This window comes from Trichomycterus rosablanca, chromosome 7 (assembly GCF_030014385.1).
Source record: "Trichomycterus rosablanca isolate fTriRos1 chromosome 7, fTriRos1.hap1, whole genome shotgun sequence".
In the NCBI taxonomy this organism is placed as follows: Eukaryota; Metazoa; Chordata; class Actinopteri; order Siluriformes; family Trichomycteridae; genus Trichomycterus; species Trichomycterus rosablanca.
In genome coordinates this window covers 20663155-20675601 of record NC_085994.1, presented here as the reverse complement: position 1 = coordinate 20675601, position 12447 = coordinate 20663155, and the positions used below count along the sequence as shown (strand labels likewise).

General features: G+C 39.8%; 1 protein-coding gene across 1 annotated transcript in view; it reads right to left on the bottom strand.

Moving 5' to 3' along the window:
• The window catches only part of pip5k1bb (phosphatidylinositol-4-phosphate 5-kinase, type I, beta b), a 57608-nt gene that overhangs the window by 14223 nt on the left and 30938 nt on the right, over positions 1-12447 (bottom strand). Inside the window, exons 6-8 of the mRNA XM_062998494.1 lie at positions 10641-10793; positions 6751-7047; positions 894-1087 (exon numbers count right to left, since the gene is read on the bottom strand). Of these exons, the coding sequence (XP_062854564.1) occupies positions 894-1087; positions 6751-7047; positions 10641-10793 (644 nt within the window). The remainder of the gene's footprint in view (positions 1-893; positions 1088-6750; positions 7048-10640; positions 10794-12447) is intronic.

Below are 12447 nucleotides of genomic sequence, written 5' to 3'. Positions count from 1 at the left end.
AAGAATAACAACAGAAAAGACAAATAAGTATCTCAAAGCGCTACAAAAAAAACGTACATTATGACAATGTTTGAGAATAAGAAAAAAAGTTGCTAGATTTAATTAATCCCCCTGGCAGTATCCTGCATAATTTGACATATTTTAACAATATAATTTTTTTATTTTATTTATGGATTTTTTTTTCATTTTTCTCCCAATTTAGCATAGCCAATTAGTCTTTCACTGCTGGGGACACCGATCACATCAGAAGAGGGTATATTCACATGACACATGCCCCCTTTGACACGTGCGCAGGCCACAACCCCTTGTTATTCACCCAAACTTTGGTGGATTCGCACGTGAGGCCAGTCTTGTGCACAGAGAGTCACATCCACGTTCCACCTCGGGCTGCTAACCAGGGTCCTTAAACAAAGACCCCACTCTTTTTTTATTCCGGTCTTTTCCCACCCAGCAGAATAGTGGCCAATTATATCTGCTGCAGGCACTGCAAACTGTGCCCGCTATAGGGCGTCCAGCCGACCGGTAGCAGAGCTGAGATTTGAATACAGGGAGTTAGGCACCACCTGGGAGCAGCCATGGAGCGAAACACCTACCAAATAAGTACTTGCCCTTTAAGCATATTCATTTACACACTTTCTTGATATTACTATTTATGAAATAACATTAAATTTAGTAAATCAAATGAAATGTAAATTACAGGCTCCAAATAAATCTATTTGTACAGATGCATTTAGCACCCTGCATATATTCACCATGGTAAACCTGCAAACTGGTGTTTCCAGATTGTTTTACATGTGCAAATCTTTGGTCAACTAGGGAAAAACTGTATTGCACAACATGGCTAAATGTATAGTTCTGAAGATAAGCTTGAAATTTGAATGTTAAGAACTCACGTGTTATCTGTGGTTATTGCCTCTACTGTCTTGTTGCCCCCCTGGATAGACTCCATTGCTGTGGAGTAGAGGACCCTCTGGCCTCCGGGACGCCTGCTATCTCCCCCATTTCCGTCTGCGTCTCTGTGGTTCTGTTGCAGCACGTGTATCCCGAGTAGCAAACTGTAGTCCATAATCTTAAAGCTCTCTAGCACCTGCACACAGAATTCATATGGGTTCATAATGAGGCCTTATGGCTAAAAAATACTAACAAACGACTCAGGGACAAAAACAGAAGTAGGAATGTAATCTCCTGCCCTACTGCAGTACAAATGTGAGTAAGCACACAGACTGTGTTTGGCATATTTATTAAACAATGTCTTTAATTGTAAAAATATACAATTAACCTTTAAATCAAATTTGTAGAACAGATCCATCGATATAAAAAACAGATCTGACCAGCAATGTCTGTGTGGATGACCATGTGGATATGATACTTTCAGTGATGACCCATGTCTATGTGGGTCACCTTAGTTTTCTCCCTCCTGTCGGAAACAAACAGAAGACGAGTTATCCGCTACAACTGCACTCAAGTGTATGCAGGTGAGGAAAAGTGTGAGTGTGATGAATCAGCATCCTGGCCATGCTTGATTCCAGGTGTTCCCAGACCTATTGTGACCCTAATCTGAATGCATGAAAAAACATTTGCATTTAAACTACCAGGCACCTTCAGTTTCCAAATAGACACTAGTGGCTCAAAAAGGTCTGACTGACTATGTTAAGAAAAGTGGAAAACTGTGATTTTTCTTTGTATTCCAGCAGAAGCGAGAAAAATCACTACTTCATTATACCAGAAATAAAGTGCTGAGAGTGTCGAATCTATTTTTCAGCAGCAAAATCAGCACAAACTCTGTAACAGAAAAACTCATCCAGCCAGCTTAGACCAGGCAGGAAAAGCATGACAATTCCCTGATGTACATCTGGGTTCAAACAAGGGCATGATCAGTATGTACTGGACATGTTGTGTGTTATGAGATGAGGCATGTTAGTTTTTGAATATCCGGTTGCTTGAAGCTGTGAATATTTTGGTGTATAAAGGTCAGTTTTGATAAAAAGCATATGACGTCTATGTTCATATGAACTGAGTTATATAATAATGTGGAGAACATGCTGACCTCATTCCCAAATATCAAACTCTCTATAAAAACCATTTACATGATCAGAACCTCCTAAAATCCTTATTTCTATAATGTTGTTCAGTCTACAAAATAGAATATAGTGATAATGTAGGTTATTATGTAATAATGTAATAATGTAGGATAATGTAGTGATAATGCACATTTTAGGGTCCTGGGACCTCGGTTCAATCTGTACTCCACTCACTGTCTGTTTGGCATGTAAAGTAATGATAATATATTTCAGGCCGCTCAGGTGGCACAGCGGTAAAACATGCTATAACGCCATTTCTAGTGACATTTCAAACAGAAACATTTCAATGACGAAACTAAGCTCTGTCATCCGGCTGGGCTGGGTGGCTACATAAACAACGATTGGATTGTTGTTCATACAGGGCGGGAAGTTGATATGTTAGAGGCAGGAAAAAATGGGATTGCTAGACAACTGGGTCAGAGCATCTCCTAAACTGCCGCTCTTGTGGGGTGTTCCCTGTCGATAAGGCTCCTTGATGCACGTGAGGAGCGAAGGCTGGCCCGTGTGGTCCGATCCGAGCTACTGTAGCTCAAATTGCTTAAGAAGTTAATGCTGGTTCTGATAGAAATGTGTCAGAATACACAGTGCATCACAGTTTGTCGTGTATGGGGCTGCATAGCTGCAGACCAGTCAGGGTCAGCAAAAATGGTTCAGGAATGGTTTGAGGAGCACAACAACGAATTTGAGGTGTTAACTTGGCCTCCAAATTCTCCAGATCTCAATCCCTTTAAGCATTTGTGGGATGTGCTGGACAAACAAGTCTGATCCATGGAGGCCCCACCTCACAACTTACAGGATTTAAATGAGCTGCTGCTAACATCTTGGTGCCAGATACCACAGCACACTTTCAGGGGTCTATGCCTCAACAGGTCAAGGCTGTTTTGGCAGCAAAAGGGGGACCAACACAATATTAGGAAGGTGGTCATAATGTTATGCCTAATCGGTGTGTATATATATATATATATATATATATATATATATATATATATACAGGGGTTGGACAAAATAACTGAAACACCTGTCATTTTAGTGTGGTAGGTTTCATGGCTAAATTGGACCAGTCTGGTGGCCAATCTTCATTAATTGCACATTGCACCAGTAAGAGCCGAGTGTGAAGGTTCAATTAGCAGGGTAAGAGCACAGTTTTGCTAAAAATATTGCAATGCACACAACATTATGGGTGACATACCAGAGTTCAAAAGAGGACAAATTGTTGGTGCACGTCTTGCTGGCGCATCTGTGACCAAGACAGCAAGTCTTTGTGATGTATCAAGAGCCACGGTATCCAGGGTAATGTCAGCATACCACCAAGAAGGACAAACCACATCCAACAGGATTAACTGTGGACGCAAGAGGAAGCTGTCTGAAAGGGATGTTCGGGTGCTAACCCGGATTGTATTCAAAAAACATAAGACCACGGCTTCCCAAATCACGGCAGAATTAAATGTGCACCTCAACTCTCCTGTTTCCACCAGAACTGTCCGTCGGGAGCTCCACAGGGTCAATATACACGGCCGGGCTGCTATAGCCAAACCTTTGGTCACTCGTGCCAATGCCAAACGTCGGTTTCAATGGTGCAAGGAGCGCAAATCTTGGGCTGTGGACAATGTGAAACATGTATTGTTCTCTGATGAGTCCACCTTTACTGTTTTCCCCACATCCGGGAGAGTTACGGTGTGGAGAAGCCCCAAAGAAGCGTACCACCCAGACTGTTGCATGCCCAGAGTGAAGCATGGGGGTGGATCAGTGATGGTTTGGGCTGCCATATCATGGCATTCCCTTGGCCCAATACTTGTGCTAGATGGGCGCGTCACTGCCAAGGACTACCGAACCATTCTGGAGGACCATGTGCATCCAATGGCGGTGCCGTGTATCAGGATGACAATGCACCAATACACACAGCAAGACTGGTGAAAGATTGGTTTGATGAACATGAAAGTGAAGTTGAACATCTCCCATGGCCTGCACAGTCACCAGATCTAAATATTATTGAGCCACTTTGGGGTGTTTTGGAGAAGCGAGTCAGGAAACGTTTTCCTCCACCAGCATCACGTAGTGACCTGGCCACTATCCTGCAAGAAGAATGGCTTAAAATCCCTCTGACCACTGTGCAGGACTTGTATATGTCATTTCCAAGACGAATTGACGCTGTATTGGCCGCAAAAGGAGGCCCTACACCATACTAATAAATTATTGTGGTCTAAAATTCAGTTTAAGTTATTTTGTCCAACCCCTGTACAACACCATCAGAAACCTAGGCCTGATGTGTTGTAGTCTGGAGGAGCCAGCTGTCATCTCTAAAAATGTTATGTCTGGGGATTTAAAAATATGTGCTAAATTAGGCATAAAACTAGTTTGGAAAAATTTAATCATTACAGCAAGCACAGTGAGTTTATATAAGCACAAGAATTAATATTTTACATATACATTTACCATTAAGTGTCATGGGGTGGTGAGCGCCTCGAAACAGAGGTTCCAGGTGTAACCCTGATTCTGCAGAATTGAAGATTTAACCCAACTACATGATACTTAATTAAGGCAGAACTAAGACTGTGGCTAAACAACCATAATACAAACAAGGGAAATAATGGCAAAATAAATAAACATTGTTCTAAAATGCTGTGACACCCTTTATTACCAGTAGAGTTGTTGTGCAGCGGAATGACTGGTAGTACCCAGCCAGTAAGGTTTATTTTTTACTTACTGCATCTATATTGGGTTTGTAGACTTTGTGTATTTTAAGCCATTTATTTATTTATTAGGATTTTAATGTCATGTTTTACATGCTTTAGTTGCATTCATGACAGGGCAAGTAGTTACTGGTTACACAAGATTCATCAGTTCAAGTCTTTGTCCAACACAGTCATGGCCAATTTTGTATCTCCAATTTACCTCACTTGAATGTCTTTTGACTGTGGGAGGAAATCCACGCAGACATAAAGAGAACATGCAAACTCCACACAGAAAGGACCCGACTGCGCCACCTAGAAATTGAACCCAGGACCTACTTGCTGTTACCCACCGAGCCACCGTGTCGCCTTTAAGTCATTTAAGTCATATATACTGTATATTACTGGTGATTGTGTTAGCACCTTGCAGGTCAATAAGGACTGACAAGCTAAAGGCAAAAAAAAACTGTTTAAATAGATGCACAAAGCAGGCAAGAACAGATGATTAGGTAACAAAACAGAAATTTTACCTAGGTCATATGGGGGAAAGGTGGGGGGGGGGGGGGGGGGGGGCTGGTCATCATATATATTGCCAGTTAATCATAAAAATATAAACAACTACTTTACTACTGTAAATCTTATTTTATCTTCAGAATGGATAAAACACTATTCATTTTATAATAGTGCAATAATAATTCTGAAAGGACTAAAGCAGCATTATGCTACAATGAAAATCCCATTTGTCTTTAACGACCAGTAATCAGAGGGTTTCTGGTTCAAGCCCTACCACCATCAAGTTCTCACTGTTGGGCCCCTAAACGAGGCCCTTACCCCTCAATTTCTTGCATTGTATTCAGTCATAACTGAATTTGCTTTAAATAAAAGTGTCTGATAATTGTCACAAATGCAAATTTGTTGCTGTGCAATGAAGTGGTGCCCAGTTTAAGATATATTTCTGGTTGGTGCTGTACCTGACACAACCATGACCAGGATTAAGCAGTTGGTTAAATTTAATATAAGATTAAATTAATTGATGCATGTTGGGTAGATTTAAAAGTTAGTTAAAAGGGGAAAAAAAGTTTTGCTTTTTTCTTCATGTTCACAGTGGATACACAGATCACTAGTAATCTTGTAATTATAATATTTTGACAGCACTACACTGGAATGATACAATTGAGGTCTGGGTTAATTTGAATAAAATGTTATTTTATGGTCCATTCCTAGAATTTCTGATACTGAAAAAAGCAATGCTGCATATGTCATGTAAATTTCTGATACCAGGAACCTACTAAAGCAGATTTCTTTTGGCACCCAATTTGAGTACTTTATGAAGACACAAATGTCACTCTTGGGTGGTGCAGTGGTCTATTACACTAGACCAAAATGAATCTCAGAGGTACAATTGGCAGGATATTTACACAAACATAATTGGCTATGTCTGAGAAGGGGGATGGTCAAAGCCCTGTAATAATAAAGTATTGCGTAATTATTCACTGTTATTATACAGTATATTTTATAGTATATTTCTGATTATGAAAATTGTAATTAACTATTACAAATCCTCAGACATAGCCAATGATGTCTGTATGTATCCCAGCAGTGATGGGCTAGCGTAATTTACGCTCCACCTGAGTGCCACACAAAAAGCAGTTTATCCTGGAACAGAGAAGATACTCATCCCACATTTGCCTCAAAAAAGTACAAATGCTGATAAGGTTCTTGTGAACAGAAAACACACTCATCCCGCAAGCTATATGTGTTGTTTTCTTTCAGGCTCATAGATTGTGATGCCAACTGCACTTTTTATTTTATTCATGTATTCATTTGCGACAGAGCTGCCAGTTATAACCACACAGCTGTAATATTTACAGCTACGATTGGGTTCACGAGGTTCTTTCATCCAAGAGCTTTGCCTTTTTTCCCAGCCGAAAGCTCAACCCCATCCATAGTTTGGTCACAGCATCTGGTCAGGCAGAAAAAGCATCAAATCAAGTACTCACCCGACAGTCACGTTGCAGGGTCTTCATCAGGGCGTTATAAGTCTCTGTGTCAAAGTACAGGCCTTCATGCATGTCCTGAAAGTCCAGGTCTTTGTATGTGGGGCAGGATTTTTCCCGTTCTTTCCGAGAGGCACGCCGCTTGTATGTGGAGCCCTTGAGGTCATATTTGTAGTGCATTTTTAAGGAGCGGGGCAGGACGTTGTTCATAACTACCACACGGATGTTCATTCCCCCTGACTGCACACAGTACAGGCCGTAGAACTTTGGTAGAAGCGTCCTGGGGTTTTGGTTGAGGTTCTACATGAAGAGAGAAGCAGAATGAGATACTCAGATTACTTTTGGTCATCAAATTAAAATGTTTTCAGAAGGCTCATTTAATCTGGTCATTTGTGTATTATGTTTAAATCATTGGCAGTTTTGTTAGTGTTGGACAGTAACAATTAAGGGGGCATGGATGGAGATTTTGTGATATTGACTTTAGTTTCATTTATTTTCTTATAATCTTATTTAATTTTAGTAATAAGCAGGACATTTTTTGTTTCATCATAATCACAGGAATATATTTAAAGATCTTGTGGCAATGTGTAACATCTTGCGATTTCTCTCCAAAAAGACAAAAAACAACTTTATTGTCAGGCCTTGATTAAATAAAAATGTAACGCACTGCTTAGTATGTCTGCTCTTTTAACACAGAATGAGGGTTGCCTGAATCCCCTGTAGTTTAGTTAAACTAAGATCTCAAGAAGATCTTAATTAGCCATTGACCTTAGGAACACAACAACGATTTATAAAAAAGCTGGGATAACAAGAAATGAAACAGGTGTTACTTTAAGATAACGGCTTTCATAATTAGGGATAACTACAAGTACTACTTGTTAATAAATAGGATTTTTTTTTATTAACAGTTTGCAATAACTACCAGATTAAGAGTGAACCAGGTTGCATTTTAACAACATAGCACATACACATTCATTACAGTTGTAATAGTGATTAAAAATAAGAATAAAAACAATATATGTTTATGCACATAAAAAAACAGCTTTAGCAACTGCACACACTGAACTACAGGGTGAGTCAAAATTATGTTAACACCTGAATGGCGGAAACCATTTATTCACAAAACATACTTCATATGTGTGAGATGAACTACAGGACAGTCTCAACCTGTTCGCCATCATGTTCAACACACAAAAACCAGTAAGCAACAGTACCATTAAAAGCCTGGACACACAGTTTGCAGGAAATAGATCCATTAGTGTTAACATAATTTTGACTCACCCGGTATATTCACACACCCATACCCCTTAATCTTATGTATTAGAGCTTGATCTTGCAGCGAAGCAAAAGCAAAGCAAACAGCTTAGTAAACATCTCAATTCTCACACGCCTTCAATCTGTGTTACATGAATTAAACATGATTAAACATGAAAATGAAACCGTTTGAAACAGTTCGACTAAATACATAATAAGTAAGTGAACATTTGATCATAAGCTTGTTCTAGTTGGACATCCCACTTCAAAAGCGTAGTCATATACTGTATATAGAGTTAGAGAAGGCTATTTAAAAGATTTTGGAGTTTGTCTGTGGAAAGCTGTCCATATAGTCAAAGGCATTTAGTAAGGTTAAAGCCAGGGCTTAGTAGTTCCTCTACACCAAATTTACCATGCTGAAACAGAGAGAGACATCTCCAAGCTATTGGTACTAAATTTTGATTTATGAAATGTATTTATGTTATAGTTTTCTATACATGCTAGCAATGTGTATGGCTAAAACACCTTAATTTAATAAATATGAAGTTTGGGTGTCTGAAACATTTGGTCATGGTGTATTTGTTTTAGTTTAGCATTTCGCTTTGTTTAAAATGAAGGCTGTTGTTTTAATTGCTGGGGTGATAAGCAGCATACAGTGACAGCTTGCTTTTCCACCTGGTGTCTAGCTGTCAAAATGGCAATTACTACCACTTAGTGCTGCACCACCATTTACCAAATGAACACAATTTAAACATTTGTTTGGAGGTAAAGGTAACAGGATCAAGAATTACATGCTTACTTTGCATATGAAACAGGGGTAATACTACAAATGAGCATTTCTTGCCACCCTGCAGCCAGACGTGGCAGTCAAAGCTGCCATTAAACACACGTCACTGAGAGGTGAGGTGTGAGTAAGATCCGGCCCTAATCTGTAAAACATGAAAGGCGTACGCGCTTTACCATTATATAGAGAGCTACTGTAAAGAGTTACTTCAGTCTTATTGATTTAAAGTAAGATAAGTAATATGGTGTTTGTCTCTCATCTAGCTATATAGCTTATGCTCAGACTTTTGGTTGCTGTTAAAAAACCTTCTTAGATAATAAAACGAAAGGTGTGTCTTAACTTTACACAAGCTGTTTATGCAGTCCCAGTGCGCATGATGACATACCTTAGCTTGTGCAATTTTGGCTTCAGATTTTAAAACTCTTTTACTGGTCAGTTTTTACTGGTCTGCCACAAAAAACATTGCCTGTTAACATGTTAAATACTGTGGACAAGGGAAGATTGTGTACATTCATCTGCATACACTCTACTTATATCTGCATAAGACGCAGATGTACAGTAGGTAAAATGTATGCAGATGTATGCACATGCACTATGCTCCTCTTTAGTACATCTTAACCTCAGCAGTCAGTGTTGTACTGAACTGTAACTGAAATGCCAGTAAATAAATGATTAAGTCCAGTTTTAGGCAGTAGTTTTCAGGCTGTGAAAGCACATATAAAAATAAAAATGCATACAAAAAAACATTTATTCATTCATTCATTTTCAATAATCATTTTCACCACCCAAAATCAATGGGCGCAGGGCACCAATCCATTACAGGGCACCACATGTTCACCAGTTTAAATTCTCATTTACACAAGGGGCAATTAAGAGTAGCCAGTCCATATTCTACATCTTCCAAGAGGTGGATAGAAGCCAGAGTAACAAGAAAAAACAACATGGCGCACAGAGATTCTGAACTTCTCAGTTTGAGAGCAGCAGATACTTTTCTGCTAGGGCGGGATGACCGGACTATGTGGGTGGGATGACCGGACTATGTGGGTGGGGTCTTCAAATGCTGTGTAAGGACCCTGATTAGCAGATAGAGAGATTCCTGTGCAGAATGCATGGGTGAAAAAGGGTTCCGCTAAGGGCTGCACGCGGGTCGGACTAACACATGCCCCTCAGACACATGTGCAGTAGCCAACTGTATCTTTTTACCTGCACAAGGTTCATATGGGGCTCAGTCTTGCACATGGAGAGTCACACACTGATCTCCACTATCCCTCTTCTCTGTGCAGGCACCATCAATCAGCCAGCAGAGGTCATAATTGCAGTAGTTATTAGGAATTCCTTTCAACATCCAGCCCTGATGGACAAGACAATTATTGTCCATGTAGGCACCCAGCCTGCTGGTAGCAGAGCTGAAATTCAGATTCACGGGTTTGAGATGTTTGTTTTTTTATCAGGGAAAAAAAGCCCAAATTAAAAAACTTAAAGAGCATTTAAAAAAATATGAAGACTGCAAAAGTTGTGGAATTTTATTCCATTTAACTACCGCTTGCTACTGTCTTTATTTATTTATCCATCTTCAGTTACTGCTTTATCATTATCAAGGTCTAGTCAAATCAAATATATTTGTATAGCGCTATCTTACCATAGACATCAAAGACTGACAAATCAAAAACCCTTGTTTGAGCAAGCTGAGGGTGACAGTGCAAAAAAAAAAAAACACTTTAAAAGGCCACACTGAGTGTCCAGTATTCACCAGTCCATAGGCACTCGTCAGTACGCTTTTTGGCATGAAAATTGAAGTATCGTAAAAAACCCTCTGTGATCCATTATTAGGAGCTGAGAGAAAAACTGAGATTACCATGTAGTAGCCTGGCAGCAGTTTCTGCAGGAACTCAGCTTCTTTGTGCTGCACTGTTTTAATGATGAACTCGTCATCACTGGTTAGGTAGAAGAGTGAACTACTGGCACCAGGGTTGGACAGCTCGATCAGAGGCTCCTTACAAATTGAGTACTGCAGGGAAAGAAAATCAAATCAGATTCACACCAACTTTTAAAATGAAATTTTATAAAAAATTCAGTTCATATTAATATTATGGAACCACGATGTGGAGCATCACATTCTATTTTGTGTACTCACTTTCTATGGGTAGCTACAAACCAGTTGGACCTTAAGTGTTTGAAAATAAATGAAAAAGTAAAAGGGCTGAGCGACAGGACAAATTATACCATGGTGCTAATGGGTTTCTGATTTTTTAATTAATCAGGAGATTTAATTTAGATAACAGCATGACTGACAAAATAAATGCCTACTGCAAATCAATCACAGTTGTATACTACCATGCTGATGATGCCAGCCAGCTGCTACTTTTGTGAGCTAAGGGTGTTATTGGGCGGATCAGCATGCCTGGAAAGAGTGATTACTGCCTTCGTTTATACATGTGAGTTCATCAATACTCAAGATTTGCTAGCGTCATATAATGGGGTGTACTTTGAAAGGTTAACACATCAACACATCAAGAGATACAACCTGAAACTGTATTACACAAAAAAGAAGCTATGCTGTGCTGGTTCTGCTGTGTTGTATTCTGTTGTGCTGCGCTTTGCTGTGGTTTGCTGTACTGTTGTGTGCTGTGCTGTGTTGCGTTGTGTTCTGCTGTGCTGTGTTTTTTTTTTGGACTGGGTTCTGCTGTGCTATGTTGTGTTATATTCTGATGTGCAGTGTTGCGTTGTGTTCTGCTGTGCTGTGTTTTTTTTCGTACTGGGTTCTGCTGTGCTATGCTGTGTTATATTCTGATGTGCAGTGTTGCGTTGTATTCTGCTATTCTGTGCTGTGCTATTTTGTACTGGGTACTGCTGTGCTGTGATATGCTGTTTTGTACTGGGTTCTGCTGTGCTGTGATGTGCTGTTTTGTACTGAGTTTTGCTGTGCTGTGCTGTATTGTATTCTGTTTTGCCTTGGTGTGCTGTGTTGTGTTCTGCTGTACTGTGCTGTGTTGTATTCTGCTGTGCTATATTGTACTGGGTTCTGCTGTGCTGTGTTGTATTCTGTTTTGCTTTGGTGTGCTGTATTGTATTCTGTTTTGCTATACTGTGCTGTGCTGTGTTGTGTTGCGCTGTGCTGTTTTGTACTGGGTTCTGCTGTTTTGTACTATGTTGTGTTCTGCTGTTCTGTGCTGTGTTGTACTGGGTTCTGCTGTGCTAAGCTAAACTTCAAAACAAACTCAATACACACCAACACATTCACACATGCACATTGTCTGGTTAATGAAAATGAATGGCACAAGCACAAACAGGAATTTGCATGCCGCACTGCTGCAAGTCAGCACCACTCTGTTTATGTGTGTGTGTGTTTCATTTTGTTGTGCAGGAATTACTGCTTTCCATTACAAATTAGCTCTCTTTCTGTTTCTCACTTTTTTTTTACCCCTTGCACCCGTCATTTCTGTTTATGTGTAGCTACTGTCACTTTGTTACTTTGTACAAACAAAGCAAAATGTGTGGCAATTAATTTCAGAAGCAGATTGTGTCCTGTCTTAAAATTATAATTGTTCACCAACATTTGAAGCATATTTCACTCGATATGTCAGTGGATTCTGTTGTTCCAGTTCATCTCAAGTGTGTTCATTGTGGTTGGGATGGAGGCCACAGGAGTTCCTCCACACCAG